Here is a 23,343-nt window from a genome sequence, read left to right on the forward strand (position 1 = left end):
CGACCCAGGAAGAAAGTGCAAAAAACGCATACTCATAATCATGATAGAACCACAAAAACACCATCCATCAGGATACTTGCCCACATGTTCTGGAAAAGGGAACCAGCAACTGAACAACCACTATCATACCAGGCACCTCACAGACCTTCATTCTTTTAAACTCCACAAAATTATACTTCTTGTTTTACACATGAAAACACTGAGGTTCAGAGAAAAAAAAAAAGGCAGCTCCAAGTCACAGAGCTAGGAAGTGCCAGAGTTGGAATTCAAACTCCAAAGCCTGTTTCCCTCAGGACATGGTGAGGGAACTTGTCCCCATCACCACAGAGGGCTTTTGTCTAGCATGGATGCAACCCTGCTCCGGTGCTGCGCAGGACACAGGCCAGCCATCCCACCACTGCCAGGTGCAGCTCCAGGACCTGGGATGCTGACGGTACTCAGCGTATGTCTTCAAAGGACACAATCATGGTCACAATAAATAATCACCATGTGTCCAGGCGCCGTGGCTTAGGCCTATAATCCCAGCACTTTGGGAGGCGCAGGCAGGTGGATCACTTGAGCCCAGGAGTTTGAGACCAGCCTGGGCAACATAGTGAGACCCCCCCAGCTCTACAAAGAATTTAAAAATTAGCCGGGCATGGCGGTCTACACCTGTGATCCCAGCTACTTGGGAGGTTAAGGTGGGAGGGTCACTTCTTGGGTTGAGGAGGTCAAGGGTGCAGTGAGCCATGATCATGCCACTGCATGCCAGCCTGGGCAACAGAACAAGACTCCCTCAAAAAAGGAAAAAAAAAAAAAAAAGAAAGAAGGAAGGAAGGGAGGGAGGGAAAAACAGAAATAATGCTAGCATCTGCTCCATGGAGGGGCTATAGGAGGAATGCAGAGTGTTACCCTGTTACCCGCGTAAGGTATCTGATGTTTCCATTTTTCAGATGAAGACACTGAGGCTGGAGGGGGTCACACAGCTGGAAAATGGAATCTGAACCTGCACCTGTTCTCTTTCCCGAGCCCGGACCTCACCCACCGTAACAAAGTCACAAGGCCCAAATGGGCCTTTCACATCAGCTCCCCACTGCTTCTGGGTTCCGCCCTGGCCCAGGGCCTCTGGCCACTACCTTGGTTGAGGTAGGTCAGCGTCTCTTCATGCAGCTTCACGGCTGGGGACGTGGCAGCACACAACACATATTGCAGGGGTGGCAGGCGGGCCTCGTTCTCGGGGGACAGCTGGGGTTCCTCCTGCTTGAAGATGGGCAGAGCGAGCACATCACTGCAACACACAGGAAGCAGAGGTCAGGAGCAGAGCCCCAGGGGACTCCTGCACAGAGCCAGGGCGAAGCTAGAGAGACGACGCAGACCACCGGGGCCCAGGGTGACACGGCACGCGCATCACAGGGTGCTAGCTGCACTCCTGCAACCCTCGCATACTCCAGATGCTTTAAAACAGAGGAAACCGCTCCTTCGTGACTCTAGTTTCACTCAATGACCCCCCAAAACACTGATTCAATCAGCCCATCAAGGAGGTAAAAGGGCAAAGTTAGCTAACATCTACAGAAATCCTCTCCATGCCAGAGACAGGCTAGCAGCAAAGGGACCTCTAAGACATTTATTTGGTTTCTATCCACAAGCGATCACTCATAAAGTTTCACTTTTAGAATAAAAATCTAAACAAACATTTTTATTTTTTAATCAACAATTCCATTTACCGGCCACTTCTCATAGCAATACAACTCTGTCCTCCAGGCTCTGTAAACTATGCAAATGAACAAACCACTTCCTTCCCTCCCTGAGTACCCAGGTTGAGACATTCCTCCATCCCTTCTAAAGAGAGGACAACTGGACACTGTTTTCAGGGTCATTCTAATCTGTCCAAAAGGCAAACAGGAAGGAAGGACCTTGGCTTCAAGTCTGTGTTTGTGTGGTTGTTTTTTTGGGGGGGGGGGGCGGGGGGGACGGAGTTTCACTCTTGTTGTCCAGGCTGGAGTGCAAGTGGCGTGATCTCGGCTCACTGCAACCTCCACCTCCCGGGTTCAAGCAATTCTTGTGCCTCAGCTTCCTGAGTAGCTGGGATTATAGGAATGAGCCACCACACCTGGCTAATTTTTGTATTTTTAGTAGAGACAGGGTTCCACCATGTTGGTCAGGCTGGTCACTAACTCCTGACCTCAGGTGATCCACCCACCTCGGCCTCCCAAAGTGCTGGGATTACAGGTGTGAGCCACCGCGCCCAGCCCAGTCTATTTTCTTATCCAAGTGGGAAATCTTGAAATCCTTGCTCCAAGTTTCTTTTCCTCCACCACTTAACAAAACTCCCCACGTTAAAAAAAAAAAAAATGAAGTCATCATCCTGCGACTTAGGGAGGAACTTGTTTCTGGACGTATTTTTTAAGCCAGGAACAGTGGCTCATGCCTGAAATCCCAGTACTTTGGGAGGCTGAGGTGAGAAGACTGCTTGAAGCCAGGGGTTTGAGACCAGCCTGGGCACCACAGTGAGACCTCACCATCTCTAAAAAAAAAAAAAAAAGGAAAAAGAAAGAAACAAAAAACCCAGCATTTTAAAAATGCCCTTACAAGGGACAAAGAATTCCTTGAGAACATGAATGACCTACAGGCAGGCAAGGCTTGTGTAAGGTCTCTAAATTATGAGCAGCACATAAACAAGTGCCAAATAAGTGCCAGTGCTCTTATCTTGATAACCCTCTTCCCTTTGTGGGTCCCTGACTAGGAATCCAATTAGCTGACCCCACTTGTCTGTATAAACAGAGTCACTGGTACAATCTGTTCCTCGCACATCAGAAACAAGCGTCTCTACAACACAAACCCGGCACACACCCCATCAACATCTAATCAATTTTGAGAAGAAAAAGCCTGGCATTGAGCACACACCTGGAAAACCTGCCCTGTGTGGGCCTCCCCCGTCACCATCCACTGCCGAAAAATAAGGGTGCAAGGCCGTCTCGACTTTCCCCACAGGGCGTCTTCCTTTTGTCAGAGCAGGGCACACTCCCAGCCCAGGCGGTTCTCTAGGAACACTGAGGATTGCATAATTTCATGTTTGCCCAGACCGTGTCAAGTTAATAATCCACGGACTGCTGCCTTTAAATTTTTTAAAAAGGGGCGGGTGGGCAGAGGAAGTTAAGAACCATCCCTCAACAGTAACTTGTTTCAAGCTTGGCATCTTTATTTGCCAAGGAATAAAAGTCACGAGAACATCAAATAGAAAGGGGGAAGGGAGTAAAGGCCTCTACCCTGGTGAGGTCAGACAGCTTGCAGAAGTTCTGCCAAGTGAGGAGACGACCAAAAATAAAATACAAAAAACGCAAGGAAAAGGACCAGACCCTCCCTCTAGAGTCAGCGGACCAGGGGCATATGCACAAACCCCCACCTTGGCCCCCACTGAGGGCAAAACTCCCAGCTTCCAAGAAGTGAAATAAAAAAGGGCAAGGACTTCTTTCCATGGTCCCCCGATGACCCCAGAAGCCAATATGGCTTTACAGCACCACCCACTCCCAAGGCTCACCCTCCTCCTTTCACCAAATCCTAAAAGGTACCTGAGCTACTCCAGATAAACTTCCATCTCGGTAGCAGATGTCAGAACTGTACCTCCCAGGCAAGGGAGAATTGTTCCCTAACAAGGGAGAATTGTTCCCTAACGGGGTGAGGACATTGTAGGTATCTAGGAAGTTTCAAGTACACTCACCTTCAACTCAGGGTCACCTTCAAACTCATTGTTAAGATATGGCAACATACTTAATGGCAGCAAACTAAAACTTAGCCAAAGCTACAACTAAAACTTCAGTACAGTAAAAATGTATTCCATTGTAGCATTTCTTGCAAGTGAATGGACACTTAATCTCTGGGTGATTAACATCTCCTCCTGGGCTTCCCTCTGGTGACATCACCGTGGTCTGCCGGGTGGCTGTCAGCCTTTAAGGCTCCAGACCTTTGCCATCTCCAACTACTTTGGCCCATGAATAAAAACAGCAGATACATCCACTAAACCCAATCATTCCCCCGCCTCCAGGAAAAGGGGATGTCTTCAGGGAGGACAAATACCTACCAGCAGCCAGGAATTACAAATAACGTTTTAAGATCTAAGTGGGAACTTCTTGGGGCCAAAACTAGCACTTAAAGGTAGCTCTAGTATGGGGGCTGTCAATGCCTGTGACTCCTTCGGCCTCATCATTCATTTTCCTTGAGCCCATATCAAATGCCCTTTGGGTTAAATTAGGCACATTTCATAAACTGTGACTAAGATGGAAATAAGGACAGGCTAAAGCTGGTTCAGGCGAGTTCACAAAGTGAAATGACTGCCCATTAGTCCCGGCCAGCAGCAGAACAGGGAAAAACAATCCTCCGGGAGCGAGGGCACACGGGGTCCTACTGCTAAGAGGGGCTTGTGGGGAACTGTGCAAAACACGCAGGACTTACTTTCCCCTCTGAAGGGCACTACTCAAATCCCTCCAGCAGAAGAAAGATTTCCATCAAGGGCAATAACCACGCCGGCCTCGGGCGAACACGCGCAAGACCATCGCGGGAAGTGGGGCGACCTGCCCCTCCGAGCCCGCCGCCCCTGGCCGCCGCCCGCCCCTCGTCCAAGGAAGGGCACTGCAGAGGGCGCGAGGCTGGGAGAGGGGGCCCGGCGGAGACGGGCAAAGAGCAGGGAACGAACTTCCCCGGGCCGGGCACCAGGCTGCTGGCAGGAAGTTTCCTCTACTTCTCCGATAAGCGGGGGAGAGGAGGGCCGCAGGGGGCGGATGGGCCAGGGGAGGCGGCGGGCCGGCAGGTGCGCGCCCTGCACCCTCCCTGCCGCCTGGGAGGAGCCCTCGCAGGCATAGGGCTCTGCGCGCTCGCCTCCCCAGCGGGCCCCCAACTCCGCACGTGGGGTCCCGCCGGCGTCCATCTGTCAGTCCCTAGGCGGGACGCTGGGCGGGTCTCTCGGTCCCCAGAGGGCGGACAGCGGGGAGGCCAGGGCCCAGCAGGGGCGCCCCCTCTCCGCCCCTGGACGTCCAACGGCGCCCGGCCAGCCGGCCCGGCCCGAGCCCCGCGGGGACCGCGCGCGGCCCTTACCGCAGGTAGCTGCCGGAGTTGTGCTGGTTGTAGTGCTCGGGCTGCGTGTGCCAGAAAAGCATGGCTGGAACTCCCAGCGCGCCGACCGGGGCGCGGCAGCAAGCGCAGACGCGGGGCGCGCCGAGCTCCCACCCGCGGCTTCGCGCTCCGAACCCGCGGTGCCGGCCGGCTCGGCGCATTTATCGGCGGCCCAGGGGCGGGACAGCGGTGAGACCCGCCCCCCAGGAAGCGCGGCCCGGAGGGCGGCTCCCCGCGGCTGCCGCACCTGGCTGACTCCCGCGCGTGCCTTTCCGGCGAGCGAGCCGCCTCCGGGGCGGCCAGACCAGAGGGCTCTAGGGCCGGCCGGGTGCTCTCCCCAAACTCCGATGTGGGGCTCAGGTGACCCTTGCCGCCCCCAACCCGCTCCACACGGCCCCTCTGGCCTCTGCTCCCCACTCTACGCCCAGGGCCGGTCTCCAGAGCGGCTCCGAGATTTCCAGCCTAGGCCCTCTCTGTCGCCTTTCCTCGCTCTTGTTTTTTCATAGCACTTCAGACGCTCTGAAATCATGGGGGTTTTTTGGTTGGTTTTTTTTTTGGTTTTTTTTTTTTTTTTTGAGACGGGGTCTCGCTCTGCCACCCAGGCTGGAGTGCAGTGGCGCGATCTCGGGGCTCACTGCAACCTCTCCTTCCAGGTTCAAGCAATTCTCCTACCTCAGCCTCCTGAGTAGCTGGGATTACAAGCGCCCCCCATCACGCCTGACTAATTTTTTTATTGTTAGTAGAGACGGGGTTTCGCCATGTTGGCCAGGCTGGTCTCGAACTCCTGACCTCAGGTGATCCGCCCACCTTGGCCTCCCAAAGTGCTGGCATTACAGGCGTGAGCCACCGAGTCAGGCCGACATTTTTTTATTTTTTATTTTTACTTGTGTACTGATTGTCTTTCCCATTAGACTGTAAGCTCCAAGAGGACAGGGCCTGGCTCTCTTAACACCCCGTTACCTGCACTGCCTAGAACAGTTCATGGGACATAGTTAAGATAAATATTTGTTGAGTAAACATAAAAAAAAAAAAAAAGGAATGCACCAAAAGAGTAATCAGAGAAGCCTTCCTGGAGGAGGTGACATTGAGCTGAGACCTGATGGATGCAAAGGAAGCATCTCTGTGAACAACACCTAGGGAAAAATAGTTCCAGGCATAGTTCCCTACCCCCTTGGCAACAGTGACTGCCAAAGCCTTGAGGAAGACCTACTTGGCATGGCTGGTCTTGAGGAGAGCTTAGGAGATGAGGTGAGGAGGGCGGGGAAGATCAGAGGGCCTGGCAGGCCAGGACAAGGAGCTAGGATTTTATTCTGTGTTTTAAGCAGAGGAGTCACATGTATGATTTGCCTTTTGGAAAGATCAGTCTGGCAGCAGTGTAGACAGTGGGTCATGGGGTGGAGGGGAGCGCCATTAGGAGGGAGTGGAGTTCCCTGGAGCCCTGACCCATATCCAGGTGCTATCCGGTCCTCCAGTACATGGCACAGCACCTGGCACAGAGGAGATGGGGATTCTGTCCCTGAGTATTAATCCAGTCAAATGACATCCCTTGGGGACCTGGTCCAGAACTCCCCACTCCCCCAGGCATGGATGTGGGTAAAACCCTCCCTCACTCTGCTGTTCCTGCCCTCCTCCCTCCAGCCATAGGTCACAACTGGCAAACCACTTCCTCTGTGCAGCCCTCAAGGACTGCCCCCCGCTGTTCTGCCCTGTTAGGAGAATGGGAATATTTCCCTGGCTTCAGGTGGTGCTGTCAGCAGACAGTCCCCCAGCCATCGGCTTCTCCAGGAACTGCCCCTGCTCAGAGAGCAGCCTTGCCCTCTGTCATGTCCCTCCTGGGATAGCCCACATCCCAATGACTATCCCAGCAGAAGTATAAAAGCTTGGCCATCTCTGCCTGACTGGGGACAGTGCCGATGGGGTATTTTAGCCCCAGGACTCCCCATGAAGACAGTCAAAGCTGTCACAAAACCTGTGTCCTGCTCAGGGTCTCCCTCCTGCTTCCTTCCAGTTCCTTGCCCAGGGGTTACTCTTAAGGGAACTTCCAAAGAAACATCCTGAACACCGACCCCCACAACCAACCTCACCCCATCAGGGTCCATGACAAACCCATTGTTTAAATGGGAGGCACTCTGGGGTGGTCTGGAAAGAACATGTCCTTTGCTGGACTCGTCCTTGAGTTCTAACAGGAGAGGTCCATGGGTAAGCAGCAGTGACAGTACAGTGTGGTCAGGGACGTAGAGGCTGCCCTGGGAACACAGAGGAGGACTCTGGAGCTCCGAAGAGGCTCCAGCATGAAGTGATATCTCCTGATGGATGGGTGAGTGGAAGTGAAACCAATCTGTGGAGATGGAGGGAGGTTTCCGGCCCAGGAAACGCTCCTGCAAAGGCCTGGAGGAAGGGCAGTCAATATTATTAGATGGTTCAGACCTGGGTTTACTACTTAGCTCCATCTGAATCTATGACCTTGGGTGGAGTAAATTGACCTCATGCTGCTTCTCCCATCAAGAGGTGGTGTCTGTTTCCCTCCCCTCCCCCTTCCGCCTGGGCTGACCCTGTGACTTACTTTAACCATAGAATGCAGAGGAAGTAATGCTGTTCCCTTCTGGGCTGGCCCCTAGGCAGCTTCTCTTTTTTTTTTTTTTTTTTTTTTTTTTTTTTTGAGTTTCTTGTTGCCCAGACTGGAGTGCAATGGCAGGATCTCAGCTCACCGCAAGCTCTGCCTCCTGGGTTCAAGCGATATTCCTGCCTCTGCCTCCTGAGTAGCTGGGATTACAGGTGCCTGCCACCACACCCAGCTAATTTTTTATATTTCAATTAGAGACGGGGTTTCACCATGTTGGCCAGGCTGGTCTAGAACTCCTGACCTTCAGGTGGTCCACCCACCTCAGCCTCCCAAAGTGCTGGGATTACAAGCATGACAGGCAGCTTCTCTTAACTCTCCCAGAGCTCTGAGCCACCAGGTAGAGTCCAAATGCCCCATTGGAGAGGGAGACCTGGTCAGCCTCCAATCCCTCTGGCCACTCAGCAGAGCCCATCTAAGATGCCCCAGGGGATTGCCTCCAACCACACCTCATAGAACTGAGGCAAGCCCTGCCCACCCAAGCCCTGCCCAAAATGCAGGCTCGAGAGCAAATGGATGGCTGTGGTCTTACGCCACTGAGGTGTGGGCTGGTTTGTTTCATACAAATGGAAAAATGATACGCTGGGCCCTGTGGATCTGGGTTTTGCTATTGGGAATAATAAGGGCTCATTTCATGGTTGTGGTGAAGCTTAGGTTCAGGTGAGTTTAGCTTCTCAGGGATGATGGCTCTCATGACCTAAGTATGACTCTCTGTATTTTGGGTCATTGCCTACTTTCTCTCTCTTTGTAGGTTTTTAACTATGGGAGGGTGGAATTCAGCAATGCCTACAGAGACAGCATTTGAGTCTCACTGTGTGAACAAAAATGCATATTTCTGCCCATGACTCTTGGGTGTTACAGGGCACAATTGGCCTAGTCTGGACCCCTGGGGCTTCCAGGCTGCTGAGGAGGAGGAGACAGATGTGCAGGAGATGGCCTGCCAGTTCCTCTTTTATTTTGTGAATGTTCACAGTTCCCATGTGGTGGGAACATTGATTTTTACTGTGCGCCAGACCCAGAGCCATGCACTGTCATCTCCCGACACTGAGAAGAAGAAACATCACCTGACCTTCCGATTGAAGAAACAGGCTTGGGAGGCTGACTGCCACAGCTGGGATTTGAGGCCAGGCCTGTAAATTCAACAACCATACTCTGACTCTCATCCATTCCTGTCTTAAGGCCCGGCATTCCCTTCTTCACCCCACACTGGGCAAAGGTGCTGTGACCAGATGTCCTCTGCTCCCAGGATCAGCCTGGGTTCCCTGCAGAGGCAGCAGAAAGGGGCCCACTGAGTACTCAGGTGTCACCCCCTTAGCAGCCCCACAAGGGATTCCCAGCTGCTCTCAAAAGAGATCACGATGAATACTGGGGATTCACATCTGAGAAGATGGTTTTGAGGCATGAATAGGAGTTGAAGGATGGCCAAGGTAGAGGGCGGAATTGAGCCAGAGGGAAAGCGTGTGCACACATGTTTATCACAGTTTATCTTGGGATCAGCAGCTCTGAACGAGGGAAGCAGTGAGCAGAGGACAGAGTTAAGCTGTGAGGCCTCAGTGGATCCTATATGAGCTCCAGGGCCAGGCTGGTGCTCCAAGTTGTCCAGAATTTGGGCAGGGGTTCAAGCCTTTCTATACCACCTTGACCAGTCATGGACAGATGTGGTTGCCCTGGGGAAGGGACATCACTTTGGGCAAAGCAGCTCAGCTGAGTCCTGGAGAGGGACCTGTCAGTGTTATCACCTGCCAAGGCTCCCTGCAGCAGGGGCTTGAGTGCCGCAGCTGGAGAGGGGACACCTTGGCTGGACATGACAGCACCCACCACGCTCTCCAAGCTCAGAATCTTTGTTTATGCAATGAAGATGATGATGCCTCCCTGATGGAGCCGTTGGGAGCATTAAGACAGTGACGGAGCGTGCAGGGCAGGCTTGCCTGGCTTCTCTAAGGCACTTTGCTTTTCAGCCCTGGGTCAGCAGTCTCGCTTTAATTTCTTCTTGAGTGTTCAACAGCATGTGGTTCATCAAAAGCCCTGTGTGCTGGTAAGGATTACATTCTCTGCAAGTAACAGAAACCCCAAAATGAAGTGGCTTAGAAGAGATAGAGGCTTATTTCTCCCTCAAGTTCCAGAAGTCTAGAGTTCATGTCACCCGCTAAGGTACCCTCTTGGCACATACGGCTGTTGAGCACTTGAGATCTGGCTGGTCTGCATGGAGGTGTGCTGGAAATGTAAAACCTGTATATAAAAAAGGAATGTAACCTAGCCCCTCAGTAATTCTTATACAGATCATATAATAAATAACAATTTGAATGTATTTGGTTAGATACAATATTATTATGAAAATTAATTTTACGTTTATTTTTACTTTTTTTTTTTTTCTGAGACAGCGTCTTGCTCTGTTGCCCAGGCTGGAGTGCAATGGCGCGATCTCGGCTCACCACTACCTCCGCCTCCTGGGTTCAAGCAATTCTCCTTGCCTTAGCCTCCCAAGTAGCTGGGATTACAGGTGCCCTGCCACCACACCCGGCTAATTTTTGTATTTTTAATAGAGTTGGGGTTTCACCATGTTGGCCAGGCTGGTCTTGAACTCCTGACCTCAGGTGATCCACTGGCCTCGGCTTCTAAAAGTGCTGGGATTACAGGCGTGAGCCACCGCGCCCGGCGTATTTTTACTTTTTAAACATTTACATACATGGCTGGTATTTGTGGCTTGCATTATATTCTTTTTTTTTTTTTTTTTTTTTTTTTTTGAGACAGAGTTTCTCTCTTATCGCCCAGGCTGGAATATAATGGCACAATCTCGGCTCACTGCAACCTCCACCTCCTGGGTTCAAGCGATTCTCCTGCCTCAGCTTCCTGAGTAGCTAGGATTACAGGTGCCCACCACCATACCCGACTAATTATTTTTTGTATTTTTAGTAGAGATGGGGTTTCGCCATGTTGGCCAGGCTGATCTCAAACTCCTGACCTCAGGTGATCCGCCCGCCTCGGCCTCCCAAAGTGCTGGGATGACAGGCACGAGCCACTGTGCCCAGCCGCTTGCATTATATTCTTATTGGATGCAATTTGTCCCAGAGCAGCGGTTTCTCAACTAGAGGTTGTTTTGCCCCCAGAGGACGATGGCAATCTGGTGGGTGGGAGTGCTATTGGTGTATGGTGGGTGGAGGCCAGGGATACTGCTAGACATCCTGTAATGCATAGAACAGCCCCCACGACAAAGATTTATCCAGCCCACAATGTCAATAGGACTCAGGTTAGGAAACCCTGGTCTGAAGGTAATAGGTTGTACAATGGAAGGGAAGCCTTCTGATGCCATGTTTGTTTGCCAGGTGAACCTTCCATTTGCCGGGTCATGGCACAGTCTGAAATGGCTGCTGGAGCTCCAGCCACTATGACAGTATTCCTGCCAGCCACAGGCTGAAGGAATGGGAGAAAAGGGCACACCTCTCTCTGTGGAAGATGGACACACCACTTCTGCTTTTTTCCTATTGACTAGCACATAGTCACCTGGCCTCCCCCTTGCTATATGGGAGGCTGGGGAATGTAGTCCTTATTGGAGTGGCATGTGCCCAGCCAAAAAGCAGAGGTTCTTACTGAGGAAGATGGGAGAATGGATTTGAGGGGGAAACCAGTACCGGCCATACTCTGCCAGGGGCACCAGGCGAGGAATGTTATTCCCATTTTACAGATGAAGAAACCGAGGCACTTTGGTGAGGGGACTTGCCAAGACACAGAGTGAATGACAGACCCAGGCAGGAACTGAGGCCTCCCGACTACTGATCGTCTCTTCATCATACCTTGCTGTCCTGCAAACTTGGCTCCATCACATTTGTATCCTTGAACCCTATTTTCCAATGGCCCATATTGTCATCTCAGATGTGGTTCATCTTCATGTCTGATCCTAGCTTCTTAAGAGAGGAGAATGACTTTTCCAAGATGTTTCTTCAAATTCAGATAAAGTCCCACGTGGCCTTCAGAGGACCACCCCAAGCTCAGTTTCTACGCTTTAGCAAATGTACATGGTCATATGAGATGTTAACAGAGGGGGAAACTTGGGGAAGGGGATATGAGAATTCTGTTTATTATATTGCTAACTTTTCTCTAAATCTAGAATTATGCCAAAATACAAAAATTTCTTTTACAAATCTTTCTTCGGAATTCAAATGATCAACTTAAAATTTGGGCAAGTGTGGTTTGGTTTTCCTAAAGCAAAACTCACCTGCATCATTGACATTAGTCATTTTGTCATGCACCAACTAGCCTTGGTGTGGGGCTACTACTGGGTGGGGGTATATAGTCTGGGCTATTTGGTGCATGACAAAATGGGGGCAGGGCAGAGACTGGGTGGGGGCATACTCTGTCTCTCTCTCTCTCTCTCTCTCTCTCTCTGTCTCTCTCTCTCTCTCTCTCTCTCTCTATATATATATGTTGTTGTTGTTTTTTTTTTGAGATGGAATCTCACTCTGTCGCCCAGGCATGAGTGCAGTCATACGATCTTGGCTCACTGCAACCACCGCCTCCCGGCTTCAAGTGATTCTCCTGCCTCAGCCTCCCAAGTAGCTGGGATTACAGGTGCCTGTCACCTCACCTGGCTAATTTTTGTATTTTTAGTAGAGACGGAGTTTCACCATGTTGGCCAGGCTGGTCTCGAACTCCTGACCTCCGGTGCTCAGGTGATCCACCTGCCTTGGCCTTCCAAAGTGCTAGGATTATAGGCATGAGCCACCGTGCCTGGCCTACATATGAGATATATATGTATATATACACACACCCCTACCTACTCAGGGGTATAGCAACTCCTCCCAGACTGGGTGGGAGATAGATAGATAGATAGATAGATAGATAAATAGATACCTCCCATCCAACCTGGGCTATTTGGTGCATGACAAAATAGAGAGAGAGAAAGAGAGACAGAGAGAGAGCGCATGCTGGATTGTGAAGTACAGTGGTGTGAGCTTGCTCACTGCTCCCTCAAATTCCCTGACTCAAGCAATCCCTACACCTCAGCCTCCCAAGCAGCTGAAACTACAGGCGCATACCACCACACCTAGCTAATTTTGTTTATTTTTTGCAGATGGTGTTTCACTATGTTGTGCAGGCTGGTCTCAAACTACTGGAGTCAAGTGATCTCCTGCCTCAGCCTCCCAAAGTGCTGGGATTACGGGCATGAACCACTACACCTGGCCATATGTTTGTGTGTGTATATATTTTTTTTTTCAAAAAAGATGGGGTGTATTAGTCCATTCTCGCACTGCTATAAAGAAATACCTGAGATTAGGTAATTTATAAAGAAAAGAGGTTTAATTGGCTCATGGTTCTGCAGGCTGTACAGGAAGCATAACATCTTCTTCTTGGCGTCCACTGAGGCCTCAGGAAACTTCCAATCCTGGAAGGCAAAGGGGGAGTGAGACGTTTCACATGGCCAGAGGAGGAGGAAGAGAAAAGAGAGGGGGAAATTGCTACACACTTTTAAACAACCAGATCTCGTGATAACTCATTCACTCACTATCACGAGAGTAGCACCAAGGGGATGGTGCTAACCCGTTCCTGAGACCTCCACTTCCAGCACTGGGGAGCGGGAAATTACAATTTGACATGAGATTTGGTGGGCACATAGATCCAAGCCCTATCAGGGGGTCTCACTGTATTGCCCAAGCTGGTCTTGACTCCTGGCCTCAAGCAATCCTTCTGCCTTGAACCCCAGTCCCTCCAATGCAAAGACCCTGCTCTGACTCTCCTCCTCCCTCTCTGGCCTAGATTGCTCCCATCAGTCCTTCCAGCAGCAGTCAAGTATTCTCATTCTGACAAGGGCTGCCCCGCTCCCTGCTCAGTAGTCACAGCGAATTGCCCTGGGTGGAGTTGGCCACATGCACTTTGGCACAGTGCCCTCCCTCTAGGGCCAAACAAATACCCTGTTATCTGCTTCACACCTCCTTCTGCAAACTGCCCTGTTACAGGTGCCAGTCTCTGCAGGGGGCCACGGGGAGCAGCTCTAACCCAAGGACTGCGGCTCCAGAGACATGGAGGAAAGCAGTGAGTGAGACTACACAAAGACCCTGGCTGGGGGCACGGCTGAGGCCAAGGAGGGAGAAAACACAAGTGCTCCCCATTCATTAGCCCGCTTAACTCTCAACATCCTAGGGAGGTAGATGTCATCACACCCACTTCACTGATGAGAACACCGAGCCCCTGAGATTCAACAACTTGTCCAAACTTGCACAGCTGGAGGACAGTAGAGCCAGGACAGGGCCCAGGGTGGTCCGGCTTGAAAACCCAGGTCCCATCTGCTGTACCAAGCTGAAAGGACAGGTCAGACAAGAAGTTGGAAGAATTTTCTTGAAGAATTCGATGCACTGGGGGCTCCCCAGCGAAAGAGCACAGCCAGGTCACCCTATAGTGACAATGTGTCAACAGCCCCTCCCATACACTCTGAGCTACCAGGGCAGCTCCCAATATGAGCAGGTAATGGTGGATTGCTCAACACGCGAAAAGGGGCTCTACCATAAGAGATAGAGACCAAAACACAAATGCAGTCATGGGGTGTTGGGGACCAGAATCAAATGGGAAGAACTAGAGACTGCACACAGAGAGAAGACATTAAGAATCTGTCAGGAGCCAGGTGCGGTGGCTCATTCCTGTAATCCCAGCACTTTGGGAGGCTGAGGTGGGTTGGATCACTTGAGGCCAGGAGTTTGAGACCAGCCTGGTCCACATGGCAAAACCCTGTCTCTACTAAAAATACAAAAAAAATAGCTGGGCATGGTGGTGCACACCTGTACTCCCAGCTACTCGGGAGGCTGAGGCACGAGAATCGCTAGAACCAGGAGGTGGAGGTTGTGGTGAGCTGAGATCACACCACTGCACTCTAGCCTGGGTGACAGAGTGAGACCCTGTCTCAAGGAAAAAAAAAAAAAAAGAATCTATTGGGTATTGGGGCCAAACACAGTGGCTCACACCTGTAACCTCAGTGCTTTAGGAGGCTGGGGCAGGAGGATCTCTTGAGGCCAGGAGTTCAAGACCATCCTAGGCAACATAGTGAGACCTGTCTCTACCAAAAAAAAAAAATTAAAAAAGGAATCTCTTAGTGTTGGCATTGGCCATCCCTGAGCTCTAGCTCAGGAAGGCAATGGATGGTCACTGTGTCCTTTGGGCCAGCCCTCCTGAATAGCACACACACTATGCACTGCAGCAGCTCTCCAGCATATGGTTGCAGAGTTTGTGCTCTGCAAGAAGCACTAGCCAAGGTGGGGGCTAGGAGACCCGAAGTTCAGCCCGTGCTCCTCTCACCAAGCCATGTACCTGGCATGGGGCTGCACCACCTAGAGGAAAATCACCAAAAGTACCACCTGCTCATTCATCTGAGTGCCCATGTCTGTACCCACCTGGGGCCACACAGGCTGTTAAGTTTCTGTACTTTTTACACCTCAGCTCTTTGCCTCTCTACTGTTCCCACTTCCTAGAGCGCTTGCTCCTCAGTGTCCTCCTCCCTGGCCCTAGTTTGCCTAACTTTCATGAGGTTCAGCTCAGCATCACCTCCTCCAGGAAGCCCTCCCTACCCGCCCAGAAGAGTAGGCCAGGTGCTCCTCTCCTTCACTCTAAGCTCTGTAGATGTTGGTTCAGTACAACCTCACAGCCCCACAAGCCCAGGCTCAAGATGTCACAGGATCCTTAGGGTGTTGCTTCACCAGCCAGAGACCTCTGTGGCTGGTGGCACCTCTGCTTGGGTTTTGCTTGCACCTGCTGGGCTCATTCCTCCCACTCAGCCTGGCAGGCTGCATTCGGCTTGCACTACCAGCCTGGATCCCACACCTGCTAAGGGTGGGATCCCACACCTGCAGGTGGGAGTGTTGAGGGGTGTGTGAGCAAGCGAGTGTGGGGTCCGGCCACTGCTCACAGCCAGGGGCACCAACTGTGGCAGGGAGGGCATCTCCAGGCACTGGGTCCATGCCAGGCTGAGGGTGGACTAGACATACCACAAGTGGCTTCTGCTGCGGGCACCAGCATCTGGACAGGGGGAATGTAACGGCACCTGAAAGCTCGGAGACACTGGGAACCACAGAGCCCCAAAGAGGGTGTTAGAGCCTGTCACAGTCCTGGTTTGGGGAGCCCTGAGGTCTGGGCTCCCAGAAGGGCCACAGCTCTTCTCTCCTTCTTGTTGCCCATAATGTGGTGAGCAGGGGACATGCTTCAGTCTTGTTTGTTCTACAACTCTTTCAGTCCCAGTATTCATTGGATTGCAAGTTCTTGTACTGCATCTAGGAAGAATGAGGTATGCAGACAACTGGAGGGTTAGCAAGGCAGAGAGGAGCGTCACTGAACAACAGAACAGCTCTCAGGAGACCCAAAGTGGGTAGCTCCTTTCGGCAGGCAGGTCATCCCCACCTGTGTGTGAGTCTGGCTGAGTCTGGGGTTTTTATGCGCTCAGAATGGACGAAGTGCACGCTGATTGGTCCAAGGTCAACCATGGGCAGGCCTGGAAAAAGCACCATCCAGTTGGCCAAATGGTCATCAATGAAGTTCTCACTCTGTGCTGTGGACTTCCTCCAGAACTGGCAGCCTTGCCCCCAGGCTTCAGGCCATCCCTGGCCTGTAGGTGGAGTTTCACCAAGGACCCATCCTTCCCACCTAGGAACCTGTCTGCTTCCTGCTGTCATCAACATGTCATCCACGGTGCCCAGGCTGTTCACACTGAGGGGCAACTGCAGGCCCTTGCTGAGCTGCCCTCAGGCCCCTGGCCTCCCTCCCATGCTCGTCAGTGCCCAAGGTCTGAAGGGGGCTGAGGTGAGGAGGGGGCTGGTGTGTCAGCTCTGTGCCAAGCATGTGCACAGCCAGCTGGGTTGCAACAGCACCTGGGCCCAGCCACAACTTTGCTCCAGAATCACAGCAGGCCCCGGGAGTGAGAAGAGGCCTGAGAGCAGGAGCAGGCACTTCTGAGCCTGTGGGGGCCAGGAGATTCTCAGGCCCCTGAGAGTACAGGGATGCCCCGGTTTGAAGCTGTGGCTGGGTGGCTGCATCCATGCCTGGGAGTACAGGGGTCCCACCCTGCCAACTCAGTAGGGGGCAGGCCTCCCACCTGTTCCTGCCCCACCAGCTCTGGAGAGAGCATAGCCCCACCTGCACCACCCCTGCTGCAGCTGGTGTCCCCACAGCGGCTTCTCCAGATGGGCTGCTACTGCCATCAAAGAGAGGACAGAGGACAAAGCTTGCCAAGAAATGAGGTTGAGCTTGGGAATAAGACAAGCCTGGCTTCAAGTTTGCCTTTGTTACTTACTAGTTCTGAGACCTTGTTTAGTCCGTTTTTTTGTTGTTGTTTTTGTTTTGTTTTTGGGGGTTTTTCTGTTTTTTGTTTTTTTGGAGAGAGGGTTTCTGTCATGCAGGCAGGAGTGCAGTGGCGCAGTCATGGCTCACTGCAGCGTCAACCTCCTGGACTCAGGTGATCCTCCTACCTCAGCCTCCTGAGTAGCTGGGACTACAGGTGCATGCCATTATGCATGGCTAAGTTTTATATTTTTTGTAGAGACAGAGGTTTCACTATGTTGCCTAGGCTGGTCTGAAACTCCTGGGCTCCAGTGATCCACACACCTTGGCCTCCCAAAGTGCTGGGATTAGAGGCGTGAGCCACTGCACCTACCTTTGATTAGAGTCTTAACCTCATTTATCTTGACTTTCTTCCATGTGAAATGGGACTACTTCCCAGGGAAGTTTTAAGGTTCACGTGAGATATTGTGAATGAAGTGCCCGGCACAGCACCAAATACGCACTAGGTGCTCAGTTAATGTTTGCTTCTCTTCCTTGGGTTCAGTCCTACCCAAAAGCATGGATGGCATGTGTGTGTCTGTTGCCTGCCGAGCATGGTCTGATATTGGAGAAACGTAGTCTATGCCCCCGCTGAGATCAGAGAACAGCAGCTGTCCTTGGACTGCTCCTACTGTGCTGCCTCCAGTGGCCAGAGGCAGGGATGCCATTCCTCATTGCCTTATCTGTGAATGCAGCAGGCATTCTAGGCACGGTTGCCTAGAATCTTTTGTGCTCTTCCCCGTGCTTTGTTGACAGATATTTCATTAAATCTAAGCTGCCATCAATTGTAAGATGCATCATTATTTTGTGGAGCAGTAAGAGGAAATGCAGACAGTTAAACACAGGCATAATGCTTTCTTATCATTTAGCATTTGTATTTTGTTCTTGAAAGATCTCATTTAAGGCCAGGCATGGTGGCTCATGCTTGTAATCCCAACACTTTAGGAGGCCAAGGCGGGCAGATTGCTTAAGCCCAGGAGTTTGAGACCAGCCTGGGCAACATAGGGAGACTCTGTCTCTACAAAAAATACAAAACATTCGCCAGACATGGTGGCTCGTGCCTGTAGTCCCAGCTACTTGGGGGGATGAGGGATGAGCCCCAGCTACTTAGGCATCAACTTGAGCCTGGAAGTTTGAAGATGCAGTGAGCTATGATTGTACCACTGCACTCCAGCCTGGGCAACAGAGTGAGACCCTGTCGCAAAAAGGAAAGATCTCATTTCTATTTAGTGAAGTGTAGATCTCTCTTGTGCATATATTTTAATTTTTTGAGATGGAGTTTCGCTCTTGTTGCCCAGGCTGGAGTGCAGTGGCATGATCTCGGCTCACTGCAACCTCCACCTCTCAGGTTCAAGCAATTCTCCTGCCTCAGCCTCCCGAGTAGCTGGGACTACAGGCATGTGCCGCCACGCTCGGCTAATTTTTGTATTTTTAGCAGAGACGGGGTTTTACCATGTTGGCCAGGCTAGTCTCGAACTCCTGACCTCTGGTGATCCACCCGCCTCGGCCTCCCAAAGTGCCAGGATTACAGGCGTGAGCCACCGCGCCCAGCCCTTGTGCATGTATTTTGAAAGGACCCACATTTATTGCAGAGTCTTCTGGATCCCTTTTATACTCAGAATCGCCTGTGTTGCTGGTTTGGCACCATAGGCGGTGCGCTGGGCCCTGAGGAGCATTGGCGTTGCAGCATTTTTGAAGAGAGTGCTTCACCGTTGGCCCAGGATTTCCTTCCAAGCCGCTGATGGCCCCTCTGCACTCTTTCAATGCAGATGCTCTCTTGGTCTTAGGCAGAGATTTCATGTGTGTGCAGGCAATGTCAACCACATTACCAAACTGCCAAATGGCAGAGGCATCACCAACTGTCAGAAGCATCCTGATTTCAGAGACATGAAAATGTGGGGAAAATGTGTGTTTTAGAATCAGTGAAATACGCTGGCTCCCCAAAACTGTGAATCCTGTCTTTTTCTTAAGGTCAAAATTTGGTAAGCTACATTTCCCAGCCTCCCTTGCAGGCAGTGACCCAACTTCCGTCAATAAGATGCACCCATAGGAGGTTTTGATTTGGAAGCAACATGAGGAAGCAGGATGGGTGGAGGTGGTCTGTTGCTGGTATAGGAGGCAGCAGAGACAGTGTTTCTGGGGTTCATCACAGCAATTAAGCAGTGCGTTGTTTCTGGAAGCTTTGCCTGGACCTGCTTTTTTAGCCCTTCTAGCAATTCTGGTGGGGATAAATTCCTCTCTGCCCCTACTAGTTAGAGTTGCCCACTTAAAATCTTTTTTTTTTCTTTTTGAAATGGAGTCTTGCCCTGTCACCCAGGCTGGAGTGCAATGGCACCATCTTGGCTCACTGCAACCCCCTCCTCCCGGGTTCAAGCGATTCTTCTGCCTCAGCCTCCCGAGTAGCTGGGATAACAGGCGTGTGCCCCCGCATTCAGCTGATTTTTGTATTTTTGGTAGAGACGGGGTTTCATCATGTTGGCCAGGTTGATCTGGAACTCCTGACCTCAGGTGATCCACCTGCCTCAGCCTCCCAAAGTGCTGGGATTACAGGCGTAAGCCACTGTGCCAGGCCCGCTTAAGATCTTTTATTTCCTTTTTCCTTGTTAACAAAACCCTGATTTTACGGGGTGTCAGCAGTGTGTGCCCAGCTAAAAAAAAATCTGTATTTCCTAGGCTCCTCAATGAGAGGGCTAACCACATGACTAAATTCTGGCCAATGAGATGTAAGAAGAAGTTGATGGGCGGAGCTTTGGGGGAAGATTCCATAGCAGGTGAGCTGGCCTCAGTGTGTCCCCCAAGGTAAGGTCCCTCAGATGTGTTGTATGGGTCAGCTTCCCAAACTAGGGTTTCCTTTTATTATTGTTAGTTGTAGCCATAGAGCACATATTTGAGGGAAGTAGCTTCAAAAACAAAATCACACCCTGAAATATTTATTTGGAATTCTGGTAAGGCAACAAAAATATGAAGCTTGAGGTTTCCTGCTGTTTATTGATAACCCCCACGGGAGACAGGGGACATTCTTTTGGTTCTGTACACAGGTTTGTACATAGCATGTTTGTACACAATCCCCATTCAGCATGATAGGAGTCTCTAGGCACAAATTGGCCACGTGTTTCTGTAGATAATGTTAGTGCAGAAAAGATTTGACAGGCTAGAAGGTGACTCTATTGCCTTGCCTTTTCTTTTCTTTTTTTCTTTTTTTTGAGACGGAGTCTTGCTCTGTCGCCTAGGCTGGAGTGCAGTGGCACGATTTTGGCTCACTGCAACCTTTGCCTCCTGGGTTCAAGCGATTCTCCTGCCTCAGCCTCCCAAGTAGCTGGGACTACAGGCTTGCGCCACCAGGCCTGGCTAATTTTTGTATTTTTAGTAGAGACGGGGTTCACCATGTTGGCCAGGCTGGTTTCAAACTCCTGAACTCAAGTGATCTGCCCGCCTCGGCCTCCCAGAGTGCTGGGATTACAGGCGTGAGACACCGCACCTGGCCTGCCTTGCCTTTTCTGAAGTAAATTTTGAATTATATGACCACTGACTTTTGTTTTATTTTGTATTTTCAAGCTTTGTCACTGAATTCTTTAATGTCTGTCTTACAGAAAACCTGTATTTGTAACTCAACAAATGCTGATTTTCCTCACATTTGTCCTGTACCCCTTTTGGTACCCTCAGAAGTTGATTTTGGTTTTCATGATGGGACTGTTTCTTAGTGTTTTGAATTGGAATAGTTTTGCCTCCTGAAGCTTTAAAATATGGTTATAAGTTTTTTTGCAGATTAGGTGGTCCTGTGTAGCATTTGTTGCAACGTGCCATGCCTATTTAACACTGGATACAGCACTGGCTCATTACATTCTGTTGAACCTAGTGGTGAAATCTGGGTAGCATTGTTCCCACCTAAAAGTTCCTAATACTTTATACAAATACATTTTATAGCAAAGGAAGATGGGAGAGAGAGCCGAATCAGTTGACCAGCCTCCTTTTGCCCTTGCCTTTTCTGCTTCCTCCCTGCTTTGAAGGGAGATGTGAAGGCTGGAGCTCAGGCAGCCATGTTGGGAAAGCTAGATGCCCATTCTAATGTTGAGCAGAAATACAAAAGGAGCCTGAATCCCTGGAGACATCATGGAGCCATCACTTCAGCCTTGGATTACCCATCAGATCCTAGTTGATACTAATCGATCCCAATTTGGTATCTCAAAGGGGGGCTGCCAGTTACAGAAATCTGCAGTTTGGGAATTGGCTGAATGGAGAAGGTTGGGTTTGGGGCTGTAAAGGTTAAGTTGTGGTGAGCTGAAAGGAAGGGGAAGGGAGGAAGGGAAAAGAGAAGGAAAGGAAAGGAAAGGAAGGAGGGAGGAAGGAAGGAAGGAAGGAAGGAGTTTTCTGCCCACTGGGAAGATCTAATTAAGGTTGTTGCCTTTCCACCTGGACTTATTGTTTCAAATGACCTCAAGGCATGGGCAGAGGGGGATGGGCAAAGGGCAGAGATCACCAGTTACAGAGCCCCAAATTTTCAGACTAAAAAAAATATTTTTACAGTAAGTATAATAGTGATGGGATTAGCATCCAGAATATATTAAGACTATCCATAAATCAATGAGAATGCAACAAACCACCCAGTCACATAATGGGCAACAGAATTGAAAGGGCATTTGCTCAGAAGAGGGAACACAAATTGCCTGTAAATACATCAAACATAGCTCAACCTCATTAGTAATCAGGAAAATGAAAATTCTGGCCCTGAGATAAGATTTCAGTCAAAAGACTGGCAAAAATTTTCAGATGACATCAAGTATTGGCCAGGATATGATGGTGTACATTGATGTAACACTGCAGAAAATAGTCTATCGGGAAACAGTCAAACATGTACATACTCCATGACCCAGTGATTCCACTCCTAAATACACAGACCTTCTCTACTTATGCTTACAATGATTTGACGTATGATTTTTCGACTTTGCAATGCTGCAAAAGTGATACACATTCAGTAGAAACTGTACTTCGAGTATCCACATAACCATTCTGTTTTTCATTTTCAGTAGTGTATTTAATAAGTTGCATGAAGACTGGGCATGGTGGCTGATGCCTGTAATACCAGCACTTTGGGAGGCCGAGGCAGGTGGATCACTTGAGGTCAGGAGTTCAAGACCAGCCTGGCCAACACGGTGAAACCCTGTCTCTACTAAAAATACAAAAATTAGCCGGGTGTGGTGGCGCGTGCCTGTAATCCCAGCTACTCAGGTGGCTGTGACAGGAGAATCACTTGAACCCGGGAGGCAGAGGTTGCAGTGAGCCATGATCACGACATTGCACTCCAGCCTTCGAGACAAAGCAAGACTCCATCTAAATAATAATAATAATAAGTTACATGAGCTATTTGATACTTTATAAAATAAGCTCTATGTTAGATGTTTTTGTCCAACTGCAGGCTAATGTATGTGTTCCCAGCACATTTAAGTTAGGCTAGGCTAAGCTATAATATTCGGTAGCTTACGTGTATGAAATGCATTTTCAACTTACAATATTTCCAGTTAACAATGGGTTTATCAGGATGTAACCCTATCTTAAGTTGACAAACATTTGTATTTTCTGGAGAAACGCTTGAACATGTAACCAGGGATCAGTTGCAAAAAATCTTCAGAGCAGCAGTGCATATAAAAATAGGGGCAGTTGGCCGGGCGTGGTGGCTCGTCCAGCACTTTGGGAGGCCGAGGCGGGCAGATCACGAGGTCAGGAGATCGAGACCATCTTGGCTGACACGGTAAAACTCCATCTCTACTAAAAATACAAAAAATAAGCTGGGCATGGTGGCGGGCACCTGTAGTCCCAGCTACTCGGGAGGCTGAGGCAAGAGAATGGCGTGAACTTGGGAGGCAGAGCCTGCAGTGAGCCGAGATCGTGCCACTGCACTCCAGCCTGGGGGACAGAGCAAGACTCCGTCTCAAAAAAAAAAAAAAAATAGGGGCAGTAAGGACCCATGATCAACTGTAGAATGGCATAATGTTTCTTAGCAGTGAAAATGGAATCAACATAGCCACTGCATCAACATGGTTCAATCTGAGAAGCATAATGTTGAAAGGAAAAACTCAAGTTGTAGGAGGATTTTCTTTCTATCTGTAGAAAGTGCAAAAAGGGGAAAAACTCAACAATATAATAGAAAGAAATATGTAAATATGTGGGAAAATGTAAAGAAAAGTAAAGGAATGGTTAATACAAAATCAAGATTTAAGTCCCCCTGGGGAGAGAGAGAGGATGTGACTGGAGAGGGGACCCGGGCTTCTAAATTATGTGTTCTGTTTCTTAACCTAAGTGTGGGGGGTGGAGTGAGAACATGGGGGTTTGTTTTCATTTTGAAATGTCTG

At 50.2% G+C, this 23,343-nt stretch overlaps 1 protein-coding gene across 4 annotated transcripts in view; it reads right to left on the minus strand.

The window, feature by feature from the left end:
- TFCP2L1 (transcription factor CP2 like 1) overlaps positions 1 to 5,225 on the minus strand; it is a 68,351-nt gene extending 63,126 nt beyond the window's left edge. For all 4 annotated transcript variants that reach the window (XM_016949623.3, XM_016949622.3, XM_016949621.3 and 1 more), the window contains exons 1-2: positions 5,068 to 5,225; positions 1,116 to 1,267 (exon numbers count right to left, since the gene is read on the minus strand). In XM_016949623.3, coding sequence (XP_016805112.1) covers positions 1,116 to 1,267; positions 5,068 to 5,129 — 214 coding nt within the window. In that variant the 5' untranslated portion in view covers positions 5,130 to 5,225. The remainder of the gene's footprint in view (positions 1 to 1,115; positions 1,268 to 5,067) is intronic.
- Between the last annotated feature and the right edge of the window lie 18,118 nt (positions 5,226 to 23,343).

This window comes from Pan troglodytes, chromosome 13 (genome assembly GCF_028858775.2).
Source record: "Pan troglodytes isolate AG18354 chromosome 13, NHGRI_mPanTro3-v2.0_pri, whole genome shotgun sequence".
Lineage (NCBI taxonomy): Eukaryota > Metazoa > Chordata > Mammalia > Primates > Hominidae > Pan > Pan troglodytes.